The 27,361-nt window shown below is 41.0% G+C and overlaps 2 protein-coding genes across 6 annotated transcripts; both read left to right on the forward strand.

The window, feature by feature from the left end:
* The first annotated feature begins 3,457 nt into the window (after positions 1 to 3,457).
* On the forward strand, positions 3,458 to 21,565 carry if2b (Eukaryotic translation initiation factor 2 subunit 2). Of its 2 annotated transcripts, none has more exons than XM_045695201.1 (9): positions 3,458 to 3,514; positions 10,721 to 10,901; positions 11,150 to 11,250; positions 19,052 to 19,184; positions 19,400 to 19,500; positions 19,633 to 19,781; positions 19,957 to 20,013; positions 20,130 to 20,215; positions 20,379 to 21,565. In XM_045695201.1, exons 1-9 carry the CDS (start codon positions 3,488 to 3,490, stop codon positions 20,552 to 20,554), a joined length of 1,011 nt encoding a protein of 336 aa, XP_045551157.1. In that variant the 5' UTR covers positions 3,458 to 3,487; the 3' UTR covers positions 20,555 to 21,565. The 2 variants fall into 2 exon arrangements, with proteins under 2 accessions (XP_045551157.1, NP_001135243.1); NM_001141771.1 differs by lacking the exon at positions 3,458 to 3,514 and adding an exon at positions 10,189 to 10,270.
* On the forward strand, positions 20,576 to 26,323 carry LOC123727295 (mRNA export factor). 4 transcript variants are annotated; one of them, XM_045695958.1, is made up of 14 exons: positions 20,576 to 20,815; positions 21,375 to 21,414; positions 22,226 to 22,339; positions 22,459 to 22,563; positions 22,679 to 22,771; positions 22,865 to 22,951; positions 23,107 to 23,193; positions 23,599 to 23,670; positions 23,878 to 24,006; positions 24,231 to 24,337; positions 24,439 to 24,514; positions 24,635 to 24,829; positions 24,960 to 25,045; positions 25,228 to 26,323. In XM_045695958.1, coding segments are annotated over exons 3-14 (1,119 nt in total). In that variant the 5' UTR covers positions 20,576 to 20,815; positions 21,375 to 21,414; positions 22,226 to 22,258; the 3' UTR covers positions 25,229 to 26,323. The 4 variants fall into 4 exon arrangements, with proteins under 4 accessions (XP_045551914.1, XP_045551913.1, XP_045551915.1 ...); XM_045695957.1 differs by lacking the exon at positions 20,576 to 20,815 and having other exon boundaries at positions 21,322 to 21,414; XM_045695956.1 differs by lacking the exons at positions 20,576 to 20,815; positions 21,375 to 21,414 and adding an exon at positions 21,832 to 21,925 and having other exon boundaries at positions 22,224 to 22,339.
* Positions 26,324 to 27,361: the final 1,038 nt, after the last annotated feature.

A 27,361-nucleotide genomic window follows, 5' to 3' on the forward strand; every position in this document is an offset into this window, starting at 1 on the left:
ATATCACACAAAAAGGATAACATAGTACAAATTGGATGAGTAGTACACAAAAACTAGGACCTGTTTTGGCTAGTGAGCACCACCTTCAAACTACTGGCTGAAATTATACAAAAGTTGGAGAGTGCATCTTTAATGCATGTATTAACTACAGTCATTTAATGTTCTCATTCTAGGAGTGGATATACTAAATGTAGACATTAATAAATGCATAGCTATAGCTTCCTAAAAATAAATTACAAAGTGGGGGAGTGCCAAGATGGAGGCACAGTGGCTTCAACACAACGCCCCCTATTACTAAATCTAGTGTTAATATAAACCATTGATGCAGACCCGCAAGCCACTGCTGCCCATGATTTCAGATTTTTTGTGACGCCCACCCCCATCAAAGTTGCCCATCATTGCCTTATATGAACATGTATTTCGGTGAAACTGATTAAGTTTGGTGAAAAAGTGACTTTATGATAGTGTGTGTTGTACTTGAAACAACTGCCTTTTTTAAGATCTGTTTTGAATGTTGTAAGCACATGGAAATGTACCACATACTTGTGAAAATTGCACAAAAGTATTTGAAAAAATGGTAATATCGACAGAGTTATCTTGTCCGCTATTTTCCTGATTAATTAGGCTACTTTGAAAACGATGTCGCAGGTTACTGGTTTTTGGGCGACTTCTAAATTGCACCACGGCCACCATGGCATTTCTCTTAAAAATATATATACAGTATTTAGCTGTGACCTTCTGCTATCAGGCAGGTGTGAGGCAAGCTGTTGCTGAGTGAGTGGTGGGGAGGGCCTGAGTGGTGTGTATGGGGAGCGATTCAGGCCAGAATTCAGCCTAGTGAAGCTTCTGATACCTCTCACCAAGTCACCTAACCTATTCCTAGCGCCATAAGATACCGCCATGAATTAACATAGACTGTCAATGGAGACAAGTTTTTTTCTAACGCGTTCACGTCATATTGATGTAGTGTTCACGTCAGTACACGTGATACTGACACGTCACGTGTCAGTTTGCGTGTAAGTTTATTATGAAAGATCTCACCTTGAACGCCTTGAAAACATCTACGTGTACATCATGCGTTCACGTCATGTACACGCCACACTTATGCGTCATGTGTTAGTTTGAGTGTCAATTTAGTTTATTATCAAATATCTTACCATGAACAACTTACAAACGTCTACATGTACATTATTTTTTATATACATTTTTCATTGCCAGAGTATTCTAATCAATTTAATTTGGCGATTTAGCTAAAATATGCATATCACCTCTAAAAAAGATGGCTAGTTGATATGCAGCCAGCCATGCCTATTTCTCAAATCAATATGGACAAGAGGGCTTCTTTGTTGGAGGGAGCCCTATTCAGAAACAAGATGTAGCCTAGGTCTCTACTGTCCCGTTCAAAACAACTCTGAACTCGGCAATCACTGAATTCCGACTTCAGTGTGCTCAAGACAACTGGTAACTCAGAAATTTTTTTTGCTCCGTCTGGGAATTTTTTTGGAATGGTCATCCAACTTAGAATTCCAATTTGGAAACTCAGGCATCTTTCTTAGACTTTTCGACCTGAAAATCACTGATGTCATGGTTTTACCTCGTGTTTGAAACCACGTTCATTTCTTGAAGAATTGCATTATGGCCCTAAAAGCACGGAAATAGTGTCCATTGTGTGTATACTTCGTACCTTGGAGAATTTAGTATGACTTCCGGGAACTTTTGGCATACTAAATATAGCCATACTATGACCAATAAGTACACTACATACTCCATTTACGTCACAAATAGTAGGTATGAGTATTCGAACACATTATTTTTTAGGAGAATCCCATTGAATCAGGCTATTCATTTGAGTACAGTTGGGTTCTTACGCATAACCTTAGCTTAAACGGAACCAAAAACATCCCAGACTATTTTGATCACAGATAATGATAAAGCCTGAATATTTCAGCTATATTTTTGTCATTCATTTAGCCCACTATCGCCTACAGATTTGATACACATGAAGGCCTATATTTAATCCGGATTTAACGATAGCCTGACTAGGATCCTTTGACTTCTCCCCTCTGCCATGTGTTCCCAATTAGGCTAAATGTAGTCCTATTACTAAGGTTAGAATGTTTTCCGATTAGTGTGTGGTTAGCCATTGTGATTAATGATATGTACTATCTTCTTCTTTAAACAGGCATCGGTAAAAATAATAATTGTTTTAGATGCTCCTGCATGGGCCATTTGATGTTTCATTTGTTTTCCACAAATGACTATTGCTTTATACCTCACAACGTTTTTAAGGTTACGCCTAGGCCTATTCCTTGTAAATATTAGGCCATGTGTATTGAGTGTAATAAAAAAATGGGAGAGAATTTGTGTGTGGTGAAGACGCACCAAAGGCATGTTTTTGTCTCCCGACAAATGTGCGAATTTATTTTGTCATCGTGTGAATTGTTTAGGCTACCCTATGTTTGTTCATGTTGATCAATTCCTCGTTATCTAGATCACCACCAGTAAATGTTCAAAGTTAACTCCAGTCTTTTATAATCTACAATGTTGATTTACGGTCATTTCTGTTCATGCAATTCAAGCTGCTACACTTGATCAACAAGATTTGTTTTATTTCATAACATTTACGAATGTTGTCAATTTCTTTGTCGCCTTTTGTTTGCATGTGAGCATGTCTTTTTTTGGTGGTCCTGTCAACGTTGAGTGATCTCTCATGCGTCAGCACGCATAGAAGTAGTGTACTTTGCCTGCTTGCAAATGTGTGCTAAAGGTGGGGATGTTTCATAGTATTTCTGATTATCTTAACTCAGCACCCCAATTAACAATTTTATTATTATTTATTTTTTACAGAAAACAACTGAACCACCACCATATAGGCCTTCACTTAGAAAAAAATGTGGTATCTAGAATCTAAAGTTATTATCCTGCTGTCCCCATATGAGAACACTTTAAAGAACCCTTTTTTTGTTACAGGTGCCAAGGAACATGGAACCCAAAGAACCCTGTTGGAACCCCTTGTTTGAAGTGAGCTCAACATGTTCAACCTGTTCAGTTTACACCATTTCATTCTGTACCCCAACACCTGCCTGGTATTCAAGATATCACCCAACATCGCACCAATACCTTGAAAGTTTTCGTTAACCTCTGCTGACTTAAATAGCCATGTTCCAAGAACCTCCACCAGGGGTGACTAGCATCCTCAAACGGACAAAAAGGAGACACGAGGACACCACCCTCATTTTAGATCCCAATGGGTCTTTATTTTCATACGCATTTATGGCATTTCAACATTGACACAGAGGGGCACATCACACTCATTTATTTTCTTGGAACTCCACACACACACACACACACACACACACACACACACTACATTTCTCACATTTTAGGCATCCAGCTGAGGCCTTGGATGGATCATGTTGCAGACACAGACAGACTTATGTACAGTCCTTTTCAGTGTGGCGGCAAATGAGTTGAACAGGAGAAGAGGATGTGGTTGCTTGTGGAGGGAGAGCAGGTAGGTTGAACAGCTGCAGTGAAGCTGATTGGTTGCTCTGGTTCATCACATCTTCTTGACTAAAATAAAGCTAGATTTAGCAATTAGTTTGACATTGCCATAGTTTAACAGCTGAAAAGCCAAAGACATTCAGTATTCACTAAATGAAGTAACCTACCCATCCCTATTTAGAATTTAATTCATCAATGAAATAAATTATATTGTAGCACATTCAATGACGTCATTATTGTAGACTATAGGCTACTCCTGTGTCAACACTATATTAGGAGACCGTTATGATTTCATTGGTCTTGTCAGGCATGATTTTAGGTCTTCAATGAAGTATGTTGTACCTCGTCTCCCTCGTTTCCCTCCAACAATAAGTTATCAACTCAGCAAAAAGTAATTATTTTCAAATCAACCAAATTTTCCTTATCAACACAGTTGGCCTAAATATTTCCTAACGATAACACAATTTAAATATACTTAATCCTCAATCAGATTAAGGACATCTTGGTCATTCTAGAAAATCGCGTCTAACGCTTGTAAAAAAACAAACAAATGAATGTCTGTGTCGCCGCCATGCTCTCAAATACCAAGCCCCTCTCGCACTCTTATGAATGGTCACTGCTATCTGGATTCCTTTGAACGTCCCTACCCTAAACCATAACCTAACACTACACTTAAACCTTTTACATTTTTACTTGATTGAGGTAGAGACATCCCAAGGATTCTGAATAACATGGACCCTCTGGGAAATCCTATGAACTTGTCTATTCCACTGAAAGTCACAGAAACAACTACTATTAGTTGCTTGAAGTAGGCTACTGGGAACTGGTAACAACACAGTCTGTGATTGGCTAACAATGTTTCGATCTGTATACAGCGAGATAAGATACCGTCCCATGAGGTGTTGAGGGAAAGCCAGATTGCCTATAGATTAGACATCATCTTTTTTTTCTTTAACCTTTATTTAACTATGCAAGTCAGTTAAGAACAAATTCTTATTTACAATGTTGTCTACACCGGCCAAACCCGGATGACGCTGGGCCAATTGTGCCCCGCCCTATTGGACTCCCAATCACAGCCGGTTGTGATACAGCCTGGATTCAAACCAGGGTGTCTGTAGTGACGCCTCTAGCACTGAGATGCAGTGCTTCAGACCGCTGCGCCACTCAGGAGCCTTTTTTAGGTTGTGGTTATGATAACAGGAAATACGCATAGCTCAATGTGGCTACATCAGAACGTTGGCTTTCACGGGAAACACTGTATGTTTCTAAAATGTATGGTTGAGATGTAATTAATATAAATATAAACTATGCACCTTATGACTTGTTAGACATGTTAGTTTCACGTTCAAGGGTAGGAGACAGCATCATTTTATTAACACGCAGGCGTCCCTCAGACGTTAGCAAGGCATTGGTATCACGTCATGACAGTCAGACGTTCAATGATAGGCAACAGCCACATGGTGGTACTGTTGCCTAGGCTGAATTCTGGCCTGGATCACTCCCCATAGGTGTGTGTAATGCGATAACACTGCAGCAGGCGGCATAAGTCCACTATTGGCTGAGTCACATGAGTGAGAAGAGCAGTGGCTACGTGTCATTCAGCTCTGCCCCACCTGTTTTGAGCCCCACATTTTTAGCTAAAAAGTTTGTCATGTTTTTTTGGCATTAATATGTGTCACATATTAGTTTGCAAAACAATGTAAAAATAAATAATTGATTTAATAAAGCCGCATACAAACAAGGTCTATTTTTTGCTTTCTTGAGTAAGGCTGCTCCAAAATTCAAGGGTTTCAGCCTAGCTCAGTGCTTTCTGTGATTGTGAGGGAGCCAGCGGAAAATACAGAGCGTAGGGGTTGGTAATGTTCTCTAGTTGTGCCGTGATTGGCTTTGTGTTCTGTCACTCATGGGGACACAACATCACCACCAAATCTAATGGTAGAGCAAAAAAATTCAAGCCCCTTGTTTGCTGCCATATAGTTACGTTAGAAATTCCCATCCAAGAAGGCTCAAGGTCACTGGCCACAGATACAATTATGTCAAATCACGTTATATGTACAGTAGCTTTGATTGGACTGATCATGTCAACATCATACTTTCAAAATCTTAGCTAGAAGTCATCATCATGAATCAAATTGACAGTCTACTGGCAAATCCTTTTTAATCCTTGTCATATGAAGAAAAATAATGAAGAGAAATTATAGATAAAACGTGTGGACATAAACATTACACAACAAGTTGGAAATTGCAAATTCAACAATGAGTGGTTTGGAAGGAATCAGTGGCTTACTGCAAGCATTGCAAAGCAATCACTAGGAATAATTAGGAAATCTGACTTCAGTTAGTTCAAGACAACTGGGAACTCAGGAAAAAACTAGCTCCGACTGGGAAAATATGTTTTGAACCGTCATCCAACTCGGAATTGTAAGTTGGGAACTCAGGCCTCTTTCTAGAGCTACGACATGAAGATCACTGACATCATCATGATTCGGCCTTGTTTTTTCAGAGTTCCCAGTTGTCTTGAAAGCACCTTAAATCCAAAAAATGCCAGACTTTGATGACAAAGTCTGATGACATCTTCCTGTTCAAGTGAGCACAACACAACAAGGTGAGTCCAAAAATGTATTGTATGCTGCTGCATAAATTATGTAATACGCCAGGGAGATATGTATACTGTAGCTAAGAAAGTAATACTAAGTGTATGTTATGTTGTAAGCTTTTAGTAGCCCATGTGCATCAGCCTAATAATTTGGTCTATTTTCCCCTCTTAATTTCGCTTACTGTTCTGACTTGCTGGTGCACATGTAGCCTATAACCTGTTTTAGAGAAATGTAATCATTGAATATTGTATGAGCTTTCATTGTCTGCTTATACAGTATGCCCCCTTTATTTATCCTACAGTTCTGACTTGGTGTACAGGGAGAATACTGTAAGAACGGCACATGTTCTGAATTCTGTCGCTGTACATTTAAAAAGTGACTATGTCCGTCCTATATTGACTATGTCCGTCCTAGCTTGCTCATTAATGTCTTAATCGAAATTACGGATTGCCTCTTATCCGCTTGTCGTCCCCTTATGCCATAGTTTGTACATCTCAATTGTCAGTAGAAACCACATTTGTTTAAGCAAGTCAGCCATATCAGCTATGTTTTTTTTAAAGGCAGTAAATTAAGTTGAACTAACTGTTTCGCTGTCAGACAAGGCTCCGCTGATAGCCAGGTGTAGCAGTGGTAAGGTGTTGGGACTGCTGTTAGGCCCTAACAGTTTGTGGGCACCGTTTGTCACTGTTATAGTGCAATTAATGTATTATTTAGTGTTGTGTTGTGTAGTGGCTTTGCTGGCATGCATCCCAAACATTTTTTGGGATTTGCCCCACTAAGTTTTACATGCTAAAATCGCCACTCAGAGGAGACAGAGTAGCAAGTGCACATGTTGTGATAACATTTTGTCAGCTGTAGGTTTGCTATTTGTCATTAAGGAGACAACTATTTTATTTTCCAAACCTTTTTCCATAAAGCATATTAGCATGCTAGAAGTAGCCTATTCATTTATATGCCATTTTAGGCTACTATGCCACTTGTGTAGCCTTCCTGGAGCTGGCAAACTGATTTAATAAATCGTTTATAATTTCAGTTTATTGTTGTTATAGCCTTGTGTTATTATGAAATTATTAATGGCCATGTTTAGTTAATTAAATTGGAAGTTAACAAAGCTCTATCGCAATTGCCGATCATTTGTTAGAACACATTAGATTGATGGTAACAATCAGTCAGATTAGGCTACAAGTTTAAAAAAATACACTGGCTGTTGTTGACAAGAATATTAAGTTCATATAGCCAACACATTATTAATATTTAATTCAGTGATGGAAATTATGACCCCATCCTCAGTAGCCTAGTTCAGCAGGCTATTGGAAGCACTTCTTGAAATCTCCTTGCTATTCATGTTGAATAAATAAGTCTGTCAATTTGAACTAATCAAGCTGCTAAATTGTTCAGTTTACATCTTGCCTACATCTTGCCTAGGCTAATGTAAACTATCTGAAATTAGATGTAGGCCAATCAGGGGCTATAGGCTGCCTTCATCTACTGTGAGGGAAAAAAGTATTTGATCCCCTGCTGATTTTGTACGTTTGCCCACTGACAAAGGAATGATCAGTCTATAATTTTAATGGTAAGTTTATTTGAACATTGAGAGACAGAATAACAACAAAGAAATCCAGAAAAAAACGCATGTCAAAAATGTTATAAATTGATTTGCATTTTAATGAGGGAAATAAGTATTTCACCCCCTCTCAATCAGAAAGATTTCTGGCTCCCAGGTGTCTTTTATACAGGTAACGAGCTGAGATTAGGAGCACACTCTTAAAGGGAGTGCTCCTAATCTCAGCTTGTTACCTGTATAAAAGACACCTGTCCACAGAAGCAATCAATCAATCAGATTCCAAACTCTCCACCATGGCCAAGACCAAAGAGCTCCCCAAGGATGTCAGGGACAAGATTGTAGACCTACACAAGGCTGGAATGGGCTACAAGACCATCGCCAAGCAGCTTGGTGAGAAGGTGACAACAGTTGATGCGATTATTCGCAAATGGAAGAAACACAAAAGAACTGTCAATCTCCCTCGGCCTGGGGCTCCATGCAAGATCTCACCTCGTGGAGTTGCAATGATCATGAGAACGGTGAGGAATCAGCCCAGAACTACACGGGAGGATCTTGTCAATGATCTCAACGCAGCTGGGACCATAGTCACCAAGAAAACAATTGTTAACACACTACGCTGTGAAGGACTGAAATCCTGCAGTGCCCGCAAGGTCCCCCTGCTCAAGAAAGCACATATACATGCCCGTCTGAAGTTTGCCAATGAACATCTGAATGACTCAGAGGACAACTGGTGAAAGTGTTGTGGTCAGATGAGACCAAAATGGAGCTCTTTGGCATCAACTCAACTCGCCGTGTTTGGAGGAGGAGGAATGCTACCTATGACCTCAAGAACACCATCCCCACCGTCAAACATGGAGGTGGAAACATTATGCTTTGGGGGTGTTTTTCTGCTAAGGGGACAGGACAACTTCACCACATCAAAGGGACGATGGACGGGGCCATGTACCGTCAAATCTTGGGTGAGAACCTCCTTCCCTCAGCCAGGGCATTGAAAATGGGTCGTGGATGGGTATTCCAGCATGACAATGACCCAAAACACACGGCCAAGGCAACAAAGGAGTGGCTCAAGAAGAAGCACATTAAGGTCCTGGAGTGGCCTAGCCAGTCTCCAGACCTTAATCCTATAGAAAATCTGTGGAGGGAGCTGAAGGTTCGAGTTGCCAAACATCAGCCTCGAAACCTTAATGACTTGGAGAAGATCTGCAAAGAGGAGTGGGACAAAATCCCTCCTGAGATGTGTGCAAACCTGGTGGCCAACTACAAGAAATGTCTGACCTCTGTGATTGCCAACAAGGGTTTTGCCACCAAGTACTAAGTCATGTTTTGCAGAGGGGTCAAATACTTAGTTCCCTCATTAAAATGCAAATACATTTCTAACGTTTTTGACATGCGTTTTTCTGGATTTTTTTGTTGTTATTCTGTCTCTCACTGTTCAAATAAACCTACCATTAAAATTATAGACTGATAATTTCTTTGTAAGTGGGCAAACGTACAAAATCCGCAGGGGATCAAATACTTTTTTCCCTCACTGTAGCTAAGCAAACCATGGCAAAATCGAATTACAATCATAAACCCAGATTTTAATCTGTAGCCTATGCCTATTGAAATAAGTCAATCTCTCGCAAATGGGCCATTAAAACTGTTTGTATTCTTAACATCTGGCACATAAAAAGTCACAATTGCCAGAAAATAGCCCAACATTCTTTTTTTTTTAAAGTTCATCCAAGTGTTTCTTGCTCAGAGATTTCTAGATCCTCTGTCCAACTTTTATCACTCAAACTCTCCTGTCAGATGTATCTATCAAAGGGGATTTCTTTACAATTATAAACTATGTGGTTCAAGCCCTGAATGTTGATTGGCTGAAAGCCGTGGTATTTCAGACGTTTGTGGTATATCAGACTGCATAGCATGGGTATGACAAAACGTTTATTGTTACTGTTCTAATTATGTTGGTAACCAGTTTATAATAGCAATAAGGTACCACAAGGGTTTTTGGTATTTGACAAAATACCACGGCTAATGGCTGTATCCCTTTGCCTCATGCTTAAGAACAGCCATTAGCTGTGGTGTATTTGCTATATACCATACCCCCTTGTGCCATATTTCTTAATAGCAGTCACGCGAGTTAAATCAACATCAATTGATGGAAAATGATCTGACGAGTTTAATAATTGTGAATTATCTTTTATCTTGAGACATATTCAAATTCCTTTATAATCATAGCTCTAATTATTATTTTGATGAAAACCGAATTTTGATTCTAGCGTTGTTACAAGTTATGTTGATATTCCTTCTTAATTGGCTCGATAACGTTATGGGAAAGGGTTTGTTGTATAAATGTGGCAAATCAGCACTTGCTGTCTAAAAAAAAATGTTGGGCTAGTATTCAACCTTTTGAGTGGGTTATTTGAATGATCATTCGGCTAGAAATCTAAACTGGACCTGGCAACCCTGAATATCGACCTCATTACGTTCGTCCACGATTGCGCATTGGTAATTTATCGCTGATGCAAGAAGTGTCGGCGAGTTGAAGTGGGACCGATCGGGGGATAAAAAAACTTCCTAGATCGTTCTTGTTCTTTCCGCAAACATGTCAGGAGACGAAGTAAGCTATCACTTTTTATCATGGTGTATATACTATCATCAGTATTGGTCGGGTAGAAAAAGATTAGCCAGTAACGTTAACGTTAGTGGCGATCGTTGTTGAATGACTTTGGCCTCAGCCTACAGTACAAGCCTTTCCCACCAGTATATCAGACAGCAGACCACTCACACATGTTGAGCGCTTGGCTAGTGGGCTAACTAACTAATAAAAAAAATGTGTGACCAAATGTCAGCTATGCTAGGTAGCTAGCTGCAAGTCTATTCCTGTAGTTATTAAGCTTTATTTGGAATTGGGAAACTTATGTTAGCTGTGTGTGTATGTCAATGTTTGTACACATTGTACCAGAACTAGTCTTAGACTGGAAATATAATGTAATGTATCAACAAACAGCTATTTTTCTTCAATCACACTGGGTCTAAGCTAATCATCATGATCTAATTCTCCCATCAGATGATATTCGACCCCAACATGACCAAGAAGAAGAAGAAGAAGAAGAAGCCTTTCATGCTGGAAGAAGAAGGTGGAGACGGAGTGGCAGAGGACACACAGCAGGTAGAGGCCAAGGAGGTGGAGCCTGATGGTGGGGAGGACAGAGAGTTCGACCTGGACGAGGACGAGGGAAGGAAGAAAGGTAAGAAGGCTCACACCTGACAATGAGCTCAAAAGGTCTTTCCTCGAATTCTTTGGTCCTCTCCTTCCATCCTTCACTCACTTCCTACTCAGAATGTCAGATGGAAGTGAGGAGAGGAAACAAGGAAAAGAGGAAATGTAATGTCCCAGTAGTGACTTTCTGCTCTTCTAGACCACTAATCTGTCATGACTGGAACGGAAGAGTAACGCAGTAAGACCAATATCAGAAGTGTTTGTTCAAATCTTTAGAGCAATCCGACGATCTTGATGACCTGAACTTTTTCAACCAGAAGAAAAAGAAGAAGAAGCCCAAGAAAGTGTTTGATAATGACATTGAGGAGGGGATAAAGGTATGATATATACTGTGCATTCAGAAAGTATTCAGACCCCATCCTTTTTTCCCACATTTTGTTTACATTACAGCCTTACTATAAAATTGATTAAGTCTTTTTTTCCCTCATCAATCTACAAACAATAGCCCATAATGACAAAGCGAAAATAGGTTTTAAGAAATGTTTGAATATGTATAAAATAAAATACAAATACCTTATTTACATAAGTATTCAGACCCTTTGCTATGAGACTCGATATTGAGCTCAGGTGCATCCTGTTTCCATTGATCATCCTTGAGATGTTTCTATAACTTGGAGTCCACCTGTGGTAAATTCAATTGATTGGACATGATTTGGAAAGGTACACACCTGTCTATATAAGGTCCCACAGTGCATGTCAGAGCAAAAACCAAGCCATGAGGTCAAAGGAATTGTCCGTAGAGCTGCGAGAAAGGATTGTGTCGAGGTACAGATCTGGGTAATGGTACAAAAACATTTCTGCAACATTGAAGATCCCCAAGAACACAGTGGCCTTCATCATTCTTAAATGTAAAAAGTTTGGAAACACCAAGACTCTTCCTAGAGCTGGCCGCCCGGCCAAACTGAGCAATTGGGGGAGAAGGGCCTTGGTCAGGGAGGTGACCAAGAACCCGATGGTCACTCTGACGGAGCTCCAGAGTTCCTCTGTGGAGATGGGAGAACATTCCAGAAGAACAACCATCTCTGCAGCACTCTACCAATCAGGCCTTTATGGTAGAGTGGCCAGACGGAAGCCACAAAAGTCACATGACAGCCCGCTTGGAGTTTGCCAAAAGGACCTAAAGGACTCAGACCATCAGAAAGAAGATTTTCTGGTCTGATGAAACCAAGACTGAACTCTTTGGCCTGAATGCCAACCATCACGTCTGGAGGAAACCTGGCACCATCCCTACGGTGAAGCATGGTGGTGGCAGCATCATGCTGTGGGAATGTTTTTCTGCGGCAGGGACTGGGAGACTAGTCAGGATTGTGGGAAAGATGAACGGAGCAAAGTACAGAGAGATCCTTGATGAAAACCTGCTCCAGAGCACACAGGACCTCAGACTGAGGCGAAGGTTCACCTTCCAACAAGAAAACAACCCTAAGCACACAGCCAAGACAACGCAGGAGTGGCTTTAGGACAAGTCTCTAAATGTCATTGAGTGGCACAGCCAGAGCCCGGACTTGAACCCATCAAACATCTGGAGAGACCTGAAAGTAGCTGTGCAGCGACGCTCCCCATCCAACCTGACAGAGCTTGAGAGGATCTGCAGAGAAGAAATGGGAGAAACTCCCCAAATACAGGTGCGCCAAGCTTGTAGCGTCATACGAGCCTGTAATCGCTACCAAAGGTGCTTCAACAAAGTACTGAGTAAAGGGTCTGAATACTTAAGTAAATGTGATATTATTATTTATATTTTTATACATTCCCCAAAAAATCTAAAAAACATTTTTATTTTTCATTATGGAGTATTGTGTGTAGATTGATGAGGGAAAAAAACAATTTAATCAATTTTAGAATAAGGCTGTAATGTAACAAAATATGGAAAAAGTCAAGGGGTCTGAATACTTTCCGAATGCACTGTCATTTACGCTGTGTGTGTACCTGGAGTGGAGCCATATCTATGGGAGCCATATTGATATTGAAGTTAACTGCCTTGTGTTTATTTCCAAGGCTTTGTTACGCCGCATTTCTTTCTGAATCTCTATTTTGAGCTGAGTTTTGTCTAGGGTTGCACATTTTGGGGAATATTCAGAGGTGGAAACCTTCCGTGGGAGTATATGGGAATTAACAGGCATATATAGGAATTAACAGAAATATATGCAAATTAATATTAATACCATTTAAATGTAGATGTTTTTTGCATTGGATATATTTACCATATCATATGGAGACAGAAACATAAACATTTTAACTTATCGTAAGTAGAAATAATTGCAAATTATTAAATCCTTCCAATAGAAATAAAAAAAAACAATTTAGTTACAAATGTAACTTTAATTAAATGAGTTGACTCTTCACATGGGATGATTTCACTGAACAACAAAAGAAAGGGAATATTGAATGATCCCCAATGATCCATCGCATCTCCAAAAACGTTTTCAACATACATCTGTAAAATGATAATCAAATCTTTAGTTTCTAGACTGTCTTCCTCTCAGGCTTCCATGTCTTCTCCCTGGACCTCCTCAATGTCCACCTCTTGAACATCAGACTCTGAGGCCTCATCTTCACTGTCACTTTCCAACGTTGCTGAGGATGGCTCGTTGACAGGCTCAAAAAGCCTCAAATATGCCCGGGTGGCCACATATTTCAACCCTTGTATTGGTCAGCCTGTTGCGTGCTTTGGTGTGTGTGTTCCCAAACAAGGACCAGTTGCGCTCTGAGGCGGCTGATGGTGGGATTTGGAGGATGATGAAGGCAACAGGGTAAAGAGCCTCAGATCCACAATGTCCCTTCCACCAGGTGGCTGATGAGATACAGTGGCTTGCGAAAGTATTCATCCCCCTTGTCATTTTTTCTATTTTGTTGCCTTACAACCTAGAATTAAAATAGATTTTTTGGGGGGGTTTGTATCATTTGATTTACACAACATGCCTACCACTTTGAAGATGCAAAATATTTTTTCTTGTGAAACAAACAAGAAATAAGACCAAAAAAAAAGGAAACTTGAGCATGCATATTCACCCCCTCCAAAGTCAATATTTTTGCAGAAATTACAGCTGCAAGTCTCTTGGGGTATGTTTCTATAAACGTGGCACATCTAGCCACTGAGATTTTTGCCCATTCTTCAAGGCAAAACTGCTCCAGCTCCTTCAAGTTGGATAGCTCCGCTGGTGTACAGCAATATTTAAGTCATACCACAGATTCTCAATTGAATTGAGGTCTGGGCTTTGACTAGGCCATTCCAAGACATTTAAATGTTTCCCCTTAAACCACTCGAGTGTTGCTTTAGCAGTATGCTTAGGGTCATTGTCCTACTGGAAGGTGAACCTCCATCCCAGTCTCAAATCTCTGGAAGACAAACAGGTTTCCCTCAAGAATTTCCCTGTATTTAGCGCCATCCATCATTCCTTCAATTCTGACCAGTTTCCCAGTCCCTGCCGATGAAAAACATCCCCACAGCATGATGCTGCCACCATCATGCTTCACTGTGGGGATGGTGTTCTCGGGGTGATGTGAGGTGTTGGGTTTGCGCCAGACATAGCGTTTTCCTTGATAGGCAAAAAGCTCAATTTTGGTCTCATCTGACCAGAGTACCTTCTTCCATATGTTTGGGGAGTCTCCCACATGCCTTTTGGTGAACACAAGGTGTGTTTGCTTATTTTTTTCTTTAAGCAATGGTTTTTTTCTGGCCTCTCTTCTGTCTAGCCCAGCTCTGTGGAGTGTATAGCTTAGATTGGAGTATATGTCCATAGGACCAATCTTCGCAGTGGAGCTTTGCAGCTCCTTCAGGGTTATCTTAGGTCGCTTTGTTGCCTCTCTGATTAATGACGTCCTTGCCTGGTCCGTGAGTTTTGGTGGGCGGCCCTCTCTTGGCAGGTTTGTTGTGGTGCCATATTCTTTCCATTTTTTTAATAATGGATTTAATGTTGCTTCGTGGGATGTTCAAAGTTCATCCCTGATCTGTACTTCTCCACAGCTTTGTCCCTGACCTGTTTGGAGAGCTCCTTGGTCTTCATGGTGCCGCTTGCTTGGTGGTGCCCCTTGCTTAGTGGGGTTGCAGACTCTGGGGCCTTTCAGAACAGGTGTATGTATACTGAGATCATGTGACACTTAGATTGCACACAGGTGGACATTATTTAACTAATTATGTGACTTCTGAAGGTAATTGGTTGCACCAGATCTTATTTAGGGGCTTCATAGCAAAGGGGGTGAATACATATGCACGTACCGGTTTGAGGTTTTTTATTTTTGAGAAGTTATTTTTTTCATTTCACTTCGCCAATTTGGACTATTTTGTGTATGTCCATTATATGAAATCCAAATAAAAATATATTTAAATTACAGGTTGTAATGGGGAAAACGCCAAGGGGGATGAATACTTATGCAAGGCACTGTATGTTGGCACGACTGCCATATTGCATCTCTATCCCGATGCCATTGCTTGGAGTATACTTCACCAGACTGCCAAGAACATTACTCTCATCCAGGCTAAGGTGGCGAGACACAGTAGTGATGACACCATAGGCCTTGTTGATCTCTACACCAGACAGGATGCTCTTGCCAGCATACTTGGAGTCCAACATGTACGCTGTGGCGTGTATGAGCTTGAAGCAGAAGTATTCACGCTTTTTTATGTATTTCAGAACTGCAGTTTCCTTTGCTTGGAGCAACAGTGAAGTGGGTAGGGCAGTACAGATTTCTTATCTTACATCTGCAAGCAGAGTCTGAACATCAGACAGGATGGCATTGTCTCCCTCAATCCGTCCAATGGCTACTGCTATAGGTTTCAGGAGTTTCAGGCTGCTTACCACTCTCCCAAAATACATCATCCAGGAGGATCCTCTTGATGGGGCTGTCCATATCGGCAGACTGTGATATGGCCATTTCTTGGAGAGACTCTTTCACCTCCAGGAGACTGTCAAACATGATGACAACACCACCCCAATGCGTTTTGCTGGTCAGCTTCAATGTGGTGCTCTTATTCTTCTCACTTTGCTTGGTGAGGTAGATTGTTGCTATAACTTGACGACCCTTCATATACCTAACCATTTCCTTGGCTCTCTTGTAGAGTGCATCCATTGTTTTCAGTGCCATGATGTCCTTGAGGAGCAGATTCAATGCAAGAGCAGCACAGCCAACGGGTGTGATGTGAGGGGAGGACTCCTCCACTTTAGACCAAGCAGTCTTCATGTTCACAGCATTGTCTGTCACCAGTGCAAATACCTTCTGTGGTCCAAGGTCATTGATGACTGCCTTCAGCTCATCTGCAATGTCGAGACCGGTGTGTCTGTTGTCCCTTGTGTCTGTGGTCTTGTAGAATACTGGTTGAGGGGTGGAGATGATGTAGTTAATTATTCCTTGCACACAAACATTCGACCACCCATTAGAGATGATTGCAATACAGTCTGCTTTCTCTATGATTTGCTTGACATTCACTTGAACTCTGTTGAACTCTGCATCCAGCAAATTAGTTGATAAAGCATGTCTGGGTGGAGGGGTGTATGCTGGGCGAAGAACATTCAGAAATCTCTTCCAATACACATTGCCTGTGAGCATCAGAGGTGAACCAGTTGCATACACAGCTCGAGCAAGACATTCATCAGCATTTCTCTGACTACGTTCCTCCATTGAGTGAAAAAAACTTCTGATACCAGGAGGACCATGTGCTGTTGCTATCGATAAGGTGTCTGATTCATAATTTACACCTCGAATAGGAGTAGAGGGACTTTTGTCAGAGGTTTCTTGTTGTGAGCGCTGAGGGAACTTTATGCACTTGGCCAGATGATTCTGCATCTTTGTTGCGTTCTTCACATATGATTTGGCACAGTATTTGCAAATGTACACAGCTTTTCCTTCTAAACTCAGGACCCTGTCTTTCATAGATAATTCGTAAAAATCCAAATAACTTCACAGATCTTCATTGTAAAGGGTTTAAACACTGGTTCCCATGCTTTTTCAATGAACCATAAACAATTAATGAACATGCACCTGTGGAACTGCCGTTAAGACACTAACAGCTTACAGACAGTAGGCAATTAAGGTCACAGTTATGAAAACTTAAGACACTAAAGAGGCCTTTCTACGGACTCTGAAAAACACCAAAAGAAAGATGCCCAGGGTCCCTGCTCATCTGCGTGAACGTACCTTAGGCATGCTGCAAGGAGGCATGAGGACTGCAGATGTGGCCAGGGCAATAAATTGCAATGCCCGTACTGTGAGACACCTAAGACAGTGCTACAGGGAGACAGGACGGACAGCTGATCGTCCTCGCAGTGGCAGACCACGTGTAACAACACCTGCACAGGACCAGTACATCCGAACATCACACCTGCGGGACAGGTACAGGATGGCAACAACAACTGCCTCGAGTTACACCAGGAACGCACAATCCCTCCATCAGTGCTCAAACTGTCCGCAATAGGCTGAGAGAGGCTGAACTGAGGGCTTGTAGGCCTGTTGTAAGGCAGGTCCTCACCAGACATCACCGGCAACAATGTTGCCTATGGGCACAGACCCACCGTCACTGGACCAGACAGGACTGGCTAAAAGTGCTCTTCGCTGACAAGTCGCGGTTTTGTCTCACCAGGGGTGATGGTCGAATTCGCGTTTATCGTCGAAGGAATGAGCGTTACACCGAGGCCTGTACTCTGGAGAGGGATCGATTTGGAGGTGGAGGGTCCGTCATGGTCTGGGGCAGTGTGTCACGGCATCATCGAACTGAGCTTGTTGTCATTACAGGCAATCTCAACGCTGTGCGTTACAGGGAAGACATCCTCCTCCCTCATGTGGTACCCTTCCTGCAGGCTCATCCTGACATGACCCTCCAGCATGACAATGCCACCAGCCATACTGCTCGTTCTGTGCATGACTTCCTGCAAGACAGGAATGTCAGTGTTCTGCCGTGGCCAGCGAAAATCCCAGGTCTGAATCCCATTGAGCACGACTGGGACCTGTTGGATCGGATGGTGAGGGCTAGGGCCATTCCCCCCAGAAATGTCCGGGTAACATCTCACAGCAAGAACTGGCAAATCTGGTGCAGTCCATGAGGAGGAGATGCACTGCAGTACTTAATGTAGCTGGTGGCCACATAAGATACTGACTGTTACTTTTGATTTTGACCCCCCCTCCTTTGTTCAGGGACACATTATTCCATTTCTGTTAGCCACATGTCTGTGGAAATTGATCAGTTTATGTCTCAGTTGTTGAATCTTGTTATGTTCATACAAATATTTACACATGTTAAGTTTGCTGAAAATAAACGCAGTTGACAGTGAGAGGAGATTTCTTTTTTTTGCCGAGTTTACATTAGCTGCAGTGAAATGTCTCCACACATCAGATAGTGCCTGTGGCATTTTCCTGTGAAGATTTTTTTTTAAATATATACAATTCCATGTACAGATAAATAGTTAAGCAGTTAGATTAAAAAACTCCTTTGTAAGATAAATGTTTTAAAATGAAACATGTATGGAAACAGGTGAATTAACACTCCTCAGGTAGCAGGCTCAAACAAGCTAAAACCCACATGGTAGAAAAAACTAACTAGCAGAAATTGTTAACAAGTTAGAAATGATTTAAACACACTTTGCTGTAGGCTACTATTTACTAGTTAACAAAAAATTATGTATGTCATAAAAAATATATTCACCCCACCCAGTATTGTAATCAAAACTTACCAGAAAGCATGTAGTCCTTGGCTCAGACAGTGTAGTAGTGTGGGCTCAATAGCATCTCATTAGTGTGCAAGATCTTGAGAATCAGCTGTACATGTGAGGGCTCAATTAGCATCTCATTAGTGTGCAAGATCTTGAGAATCAGCTATACATGTGATAGAAGAGTGCACTGCACATGTGATGGAAGAATGTACTGTGCATGCAGAGAGTTGCAATTCCATTGAATTGGGGATAGTTTAACCAAAATATGCCACAAGACATAGAATTTCCTTATGTGTATCCCACAAAAAGGTTCACTGTTATCAGCTAACGTTTTTGATGAATTTAAGCAAAATTCCCCGGCTTGGAAAATTTCCGGGAAAATTCTGGAAATTTACCTGAAAGTTTCCGACCCTTTGCAACCCTAGTCTTGTCACATCTAATTAAGTTTTGCTGACAGGTTCTCCCAATCTATTAAAAACAGGAGCTGAAAATTGAAGGAGAGCAGAGCGAGGCAGCGGAAGAGGACGACCTGGATCTTCAGTTGCCAGCAAAGAAAAAAAAGTCCAAGAAGGTTGACTTCCAGGAGGAAGGAGAGATACTTGAGAAGGATGATGGTATGGGATGGCATTTGACCTTGTAGTAATTATTCACTTAAGTGACTGACATTGTCTTGAGCGTTGTTGAGATTCTTGGGTAATGAAATGCGCTATACAAATTACATTTATTATTAATATTATTATTATTGAATGCTGATATCTGTCTTATACTTTCCTTTCAATGAGTGTAATTGTATCAGTTAAAACATGACCATGTGGTGTTTTTGCTTGAGCTCTCGAGGACGATGAGGGGAAAAACAATGATGGCATCTCATTCAGCTCCCAGTGTGGTCCGGCGTGGTTAGGGACAGACAGAGACTACACATATGACGAGGTAGGCCTACTTGCAAAGGGCATTTGGTTATATTGATTCAAGGCATGCCCCAGCCTCAGGCTGTTGGCACCTTCAATTCTAGTTGAGCCAGTTTGAGAGAGTCTGATGATCATATTGTGATGTCCTCCTCAGCTACTGAACCGTGTCTTCAACATCATGCGGGAGAAGAACCCTGACATGGTGGCCGGAGAGAAGAGAAAGTTTGTTATGAAGCCCCCTCAGGTGGTCCGAGTGGGCACCAAGAAGACCTCGTTTGTCAACTTCACTGATATCTGTAAACTGTGAGTCAAACATGTTTACTTCATACATTCTACAGACTTTAGGGACTTGAGTTTCTACATCCTACAGGAGAGCTACAGTATATGATGATTGAAGTGTGGTAGTGTTTCTTAGTTACGGTAGTGTTGCTTAGTAGTACATTTGACTGTGCATTTAACTGTCATTTATTCTCTGTAGGTTGCATCGTCAGCCAAAACATCTTCTGGCATTTTTGATGGCTGAGCTGGGGACAAGGTAAAGTGGCCTAGTATTATTGTTATTGCAGATTTTGCAGTAGAAATCTTAATATCCAGACATCTGTTATTAAGTCCTGTTTTTATGAATGACTATTACATTTATTTTATTTGCAGTGGCTCCATAGATGGAAATAATCAGCTTGTGATCAAAGGAAGATTTCAACAGAAACAGATTGAAAATGTCTTGAGAAGATATATTAGTGAGTAGGAATATACAGGAATCCATATTATATTGGTATATTGGTGACCTAGAGCAAAATGTGTAAAGAATAGTTGTAGAGGCATATAATTTAGTTATCCTTCACTTGTAGTTACTATAGACATATTTGCGTGCCTCATCTTGGCTTTGTGTTTGACTTGCAGAGGAATATGTGACTTGTCACACGTGTCGCTCCCCTGACACCATCCTACAAAAGGACACCCGTCTCTACTTCCTCCAGTGTGAGACCTGCCACTCACGCTGCTCCGTGGCCAGCATCAAGACTGGCTTTCAGGCTGTCACGGGCAAGAGGGCACAGCTCCGTGCCAAAGCCAACTAAGGCCAACCCAACCCTGGCTTCTCCCTCTCTGACCCGCCGGAGCTTTGGGTGCCCTTGATAACTGGACTTTTGTTTGGAGTCTGAGAGGGTTTGTTGTTGTCGCTGCATTATGTGAGAGAGAAAAGCTACAAGCTCTGAGGCTCGAAGGTCTTGCAGGTCATAAGGAGCAGTGCGCAGATGCATAGGTTTCGCAGGCAAACCCCCAATTTTCTGTTTTCTCAGCTGTGGCAGATTCTTTCAGAGCTTCCCTATTCCCTCCAAGTGAGTCTTCTTCCCACATTTCTTCAATCGTATGTAGCCCACATATCGGATCATAAAGACAAAGCTGTTATGACAAAGTAATTGATATTGGCTTTCCTTTGGTTGAAGCATAGTGGTGTGTAAACAAACATTTTAAAGTTGCATTCCAAGAGCTAGGTTTCAGTATCGAAAAGTATGTACCCTTTTTGCACTGCCGAGCCATACTGTACGGGCCTGGTTACGCATCCACCATAGCTGCATTAACTGCTCGCTTCAAGCCAGTAGAGTTTCAGCAGGATATTGTGAAAAGGGTAATGGATAATCAGTTTTTCAGCTTGTATACCCTGCTCTACTGCTTTTACAGGCTTATCTGAGATCTGTATACTATCATAGCAGACTGTCAGTGGGTGGAAATAGCTGGCTGTCCTCTAGTAAGAGTACATTAATTACTTTCAAACTGAGACTACAGAATATGTGGGACAATGACATCTATTTATTTTGTGTGTGTGTGTGTGCGTGCGTGTGTGCTTTTATGGCAATTACAAGATTTTAACTTTGACTTCTGTTCCTCTACACTTAGGAAACACATTCTTCTGCGTGGTCACCTGGTATTAAAGAAGGTTGTTGATTTCAAATAGCAAACAAGAAACTTACAAGTTATTCACATGGTATCAAACATACTCCGGATTTGTTCAGAAAGCATATACAACGTCTCTTTCAAATTGTTTTCAACCTGATTTTTACGAAAATAAAATATTTAACATTCTCCTATCACTTGTTTTAAGACAGTATGTTTTCGGTTGCCTTATTGATTTTCTTGAATCGGTAACACCCAGAGAAATGTTTATAATGCAACTTATCATTGAAAGGGAGCAAAACTAGTTTTTATATGAAAACGGGTGGAATTAGAACAAATTCATTCTAGGTAATCATAGGATTTAGATCAAAATACGTTTTACATGTAAAAAAAAAATCATTGTGAGGTGTGATTATCTGAACAGCGCGACTGCAATGAAGACTACCTGGAACGCAACCTAAATTGCCGACGCATGTGCAGTGAATGCACTTCCTATTCCGCTCACCGCGCTGCGTTTTCTTCTTTAACCAAGCTTATTTTCAACGTAAAAAAAAGGTAAACAAACTCGATATGTACACATTTGAAACTACTGCATTTCCCTGCGATAAAAGTAAGCTGTTTAGTATCACAGTGGCGGTTGATATGAGGCTTGAGTGCAGATGTATTGCTTGCTATGTGAACAACATGATGGTTTGTGAGCAACCTCCATTCATTTAGCTAGCCACTGAAGTCCAATAGCTAACTGTCCTCTTTCATTATTATAATGTATGTATACTATCACTAATGCATGTAAAGGTTAATCGAATAACTTCACATGATTGTAATGCTGTTTATTGTGTACCATTTCATATTAGTAACCGCGTGTTGGCTCAAGACAATCCGACGTCATGAGCTTGTTTGGGGCCAGCACTGGGTTTGGCGCAGGGGGATTCGGAGCGGCAACCACGGACACACACAACCCAATGAAGGTAACTAACTAGAAAATAGCATTCCCTTTCAGTAACCTGCTTAATGATCAGTCTATTTGACTATTTGAAATGGTTCTGAGAGGTATAATTAAATTTGAATGATGTGTGATCTCATATAGGATGTGGAAGTAACCTCACCCCCAGATGACAGCATCAGTTGCTTGGCGTTTAGTCCCCCTGCCATGCCAGGGAACTTCTTGATAGGGGGGTCCTGGGCCAATGATGTGAGTCAAGTCATTAAGTTCCACTTGAAGTGTTCACTTCAGACTTATGCCTTTTTGTTATGAGTCTAAAACCATTCTTTTTGTAACACGTGACTGTTTTCTTACATTTTTCCAGGTGAGGTGTTGGGAGGTACAGGACAATGGGCAGACAGTCCCCAAAGCCCAGCAGATGCACACGGGTCCAGTCCTTGATGTCTGCTGGAGCGAAGTAGGCCCTCCTCACATATCACATCACATATCTTTACGAACCATATAAGGTCTTTGAATTAAGCTTTACTTATTCGTTCCCTTTCTCTCTCAGGATGGAAGCAAGGTTTTCACTGCATCTTGTGATAAGACTGCCAAAATGTGGGATCTCAACAGCAACCAGGCAATACAGATCGCACAGGTAAATATTTCAGGCTATGAACACTGTTTTAAGTGTTATTTTTCAATTGGTAGCTTCATCACCTCTTTGTGCAACTGAGGGGAATTGCTTCCCTTGAAAAGTTATGTTGAACCTAGATCAGATTAGAAATGGTATTGATTTGTGTTTCCTCTTAGCATGATGCTCCTATCAGAACAGTCCACTGGATCAAAGCCCCCAACTACAACTGTATCATGACAGGCAGCTGGGACAAAACTCTGAAGGTAAGAAAATGTATTGTGATTGGAAACAATCCTTGTTCCAAAATGACTATCTATTTTATATCATAGTTATTATGTAGTGATACAGGGCATACAATAAATAGAGCCAAACAGTCCTTTATCCCAGTGGCAGTAAGGCTCCTCGAATGACGGTCTGCCCTACAGTTGACATTGATGTTGACGTTGTACTGATGTGTACAGTTAAATCATTATGAAACACCCATGAATTGCACTTTTTCTATTCTCATTGTATTTATTGTCTGTTTTTGTATTTATGCCCATTGTATGCTTGATGATATGTTTTAAAGTACACAGTGCCACAAACAAAATGTCCCTGTGGGGATAATAATGTAATTATCTTACTCACTATAATGGTTTGCTCACCTGTGTTTTGATTTGCTCTTGTAGTTCTGGGACACCCGTTCGCCCAACCCAATGATGTCCCTGCAGCTGCCAGAGAGGTGCTACTGTGCAGACGTGGTGAGGACCTGGTGATAAAGCTCCAGTGATTTAATATTCTTTAAGTGGTTTTCTATAATAACTCTGAATAGCGAGGACCGACCAGTGATTTTGAATTGTGTTCAGCAGTTAAATGTTCAAAACATTTCAGATAAAAGTCTGCTGTGTCCTGGTTTTATAAGCCATGTGTTGTCTGCTGATTGGTGAGCTGACTGCTGTTGTTTCCAGGTGTATCCCATGGCAGTGGTAGCATCGGCAGAGCGAGGTTTGATTGTATATCAGCTTGAGAACCAGCCGTCCGAGTTCAGGAGGATAGACTCACCACTCAAACACCAGGTGACTGGTTTCACATACCAGGTGACTTACAGGTCTCCCTAAAATAAGTCTTCCTGGATAAATAAAGGCTAAATAAAAAAAGACCAATACATTTACAGGACTGTCTACTACACACTTTTTCTGCCTCGCACATATTACACTCACCTTTTCGCAGTGCGCGGATTCCATTGATTATCAGTTATTATTGAGTAGTTAATGCCTGTGGTGTACACCCTAACACCACCTCTTCCGTCTCCCTGTATCAGCACCGCTGCATAGCCATCTTTAAGGACAAACAGAACAAGCCTGCTGGATTTGCTCTTGGGAGCATTGAAGGGCGGGTCGCCATTCACTACATCAACCCTCCTAACCCGTGAGTGCCACAAAACGTGCTTTTCCTTACAAACTGTGAGAAAGACCTTAGCTATCACACGGGGCACCGTACTCGCCACACTGTGTGTTTTTGTGTTGTAGAGCCAAGGATAACTTCACCTTCAAGTGCCACAGGTCGAATGGAACCAACACAGCCACACCACAAGACATATATGCTGTGAGTGCAGCTTGTGCTCTCTCCACCCTGCTTTCATATTAGTTTGGCTACAGTCAGTAGGAATCGAAAGATGTTTGGGTGTTTTTTAAAGCAAAAAGCTTGCTGTTTCTGATCAAACAGGTGAATGCCATCTCCTTCCACCCTGTCCACGGTACACTGGCGACTGTTGGGTCTGACGGTCGCTTTAGCTTCTGGGATAAAGACGCCCGCACCAAGCTGAAGACCTCAGAGCAGCTGGACCAGCCAATCACAGCTTGCTCGTTCAACAACAACGGCAACATCTTTGCCTACGCCTCTAGCTATGACTGGTCAAAGGTAACATTTCGTCTCGTACCTCATGTTATGATTGGTTGATATATATTTTTTAAGACTCATTCTATTCCTTCAAAATGGCCAGACAATATTTTGAATAAGTTCAATTGATACATTTTGTGTTAAACCTCAGGGGCATGAGTACTACAACCCTCAGAAAAAGAACTACATCTTTCTGCGTAATGCTACAGAGGAGCTGAAACCTCGGAATAAGAAATGGTGAGTCAGACTGCCTGTGATTTTCAACACATCAATCGCCTTTGGGCACCTATGGTGACCTTTACAAGACATTCTATGCTTAAGAAATCTAGAACCACATGTATATTGGCAGACAAGCAAAGACTTGAAAGCATCAGACTTAATGACTTTTTGGACGTTTGTACATTTTCTCATGTCTCTAGATTTGTCCTGTCTCTCCTGTTGTTTGCAAAATGGAGGTTTGTCAAACGCATACGTCATGCCCGCACGACTCTGTTCCTATCCTGTGCCAACACCAATGGTGGAGCTGCTGCTTGCAAAAAGACCAATCACTGGAGGTCTTTCATCTACTTGGCATTGGCCTGGCTCTCTGTCCCAGCCACATGCATCCAAATAGGGGTTGGAGAGTGAGGAGATGATATTGTTTTGTAATATCTGATATTTTATTTTCTATTGTCAGTAGCTAGTTTTCCATTGAATTGGTGACAGATTTTTCATGTGAATATTCTTAAATCTGCTAAAACAAAATCTGAAAACAATATGTGCATTTTTCCACCAGAGATGTTTCCATCCAATTGATTTGTTGTGGGTAGAAGGCTGTGCTTGATGACATAGTGCACATACAAATAACTTTTGTGGTGAAATTCCCATGTACTAAATAAAAATTACAAATGAAATGGGTTTCCATCACATTTTCAACTCTTGATGGTTTTTGTCACAAAAATGTTTGTTATATAGCAAATGTTGCCCTAGGCACGTGCGCTCTAGCTAACAGCTTGCAGATACAGTGTGGGTTTAGCCTACTACATTATAAGATTATTATGGTCAAAAGAGCAAGATTATTTGTATTTATCAAACGGCAGCCAAGCATAGATCATGTCACCAGAATAAGACCCTCAACATTTATTGGAAAGTAGCCGCCCTGTGAAGTTTATCATAACTTATTTCAACGCATGACTCCCAAGTTTACTTCGATATGATGGTTATTATATCAAAATTTGCGCATAAAGCATTTCCACCGCCATTACTCGCATAATTACGTTTACAAACAAAATATGCCACGTCTAGCATATTGTTTTGTCGACATTTTAAAAGTTTACCGACAAAGTTGCTGTTTCCATCAGGCCTGTCATTAAATGTTTTATCCAACGTACTTTACTCACATAAGGTTGGATGGAAACCTGGTAACTGATACCATGATTGCATGGTAATGTTTTTTTCTGCTCTGTTACATTGTTGTACAATTTAATGACATTGAAGAAGGAAATAAATTGGTAAATAAAGACAAGTTAAACTGTTCTTGTCCGACTGGTTTTTTCCAACACATTTTTTCATGCGCATCTATTTTACACGTGCACATACCCAGTGCAATGGTGCACAATGTTTAGAACACTAAGCAAATAGGAATGCATAAAACCAGGGTTGGGTAGGTTACTTTTTAAATGTAATCTGTTGCCATTACTACTTACCTGTCCAAAATTGTAATCAGTAACGTAACTTGTGGATTACCCAAATTTAGTAACATAATTTGGTTACTTTTAGATTACTTTCCCCTTAAGATGTATTAGAAGAAGACAAAAATGTATGTTACCAATTGAACGACATCTATTGCAGGATAAATCAATGTTAAAGTTTACATAGCTGGCAATATATGGACGTAAAATGTTACTTTATGGGTAGGTTATGTAGGCTTCTAACCAATCCATCTTCTACTACATAAAATAATAGGATTAAGTTATAAATTATATCTTTACATTAAAAACCAAAGTCTATCAGAATTCCAGTCATTCCAATAAATGTTACACCCCTTGATCTTCAAGACTAGGACTTGGAAATATGGAAGTGTAGATTGGACAAATTGTTTTACCTGAGCATAACCCAAAAATGAAGAATTTATGAGCCAGCCCTACTCTGTTGTTTATGATTTGTTGTCATGGACTGATTGGGCTCATTCATTCGAGTTGAAAAATAAATGCTGCGCTCATGGAATGGCATGCTTTGAGCACTACTGAAAATTGCTATTTACTAGTGAAAAATGAATGCCATATGCTGCATTTGCTATAGGCCTATTGTTTACCTTTTTGTTGGTGACACTTTGATATCTTGATAATATGCAGCTGTTTAAAGGGCAAATCCACAGATGAAACAGTAACAAAACGGGCGCCCCGCCTCTGTTTTGGTAAAAAGCTGAGGGATGGGCCTGGAGAAATGCAACCACTCTCAGATTAATAGACAGAGCTATGAATACAAGGATTGACCATCCATGATATCAACATTATTGTTTTAACCATGTTATGAGGCTATACAGTGTCGTTTACATTTACAATGTTTACAAAC

This window comes from Salmo salar, chromosome ssa15 (genome assembly GCF_905237065.1).
Source record: "Salmo salar chromosome ssa15, Ssal_v3.1, whole genome shotgun sequence".
Classification (NCBI taxonomy): domain Eukaryota; kingdom Metazoa; phylum Chordata; class Actinopteri; order Salmoniformes; family Salmonidae; genus Salmo; species Salmo salar.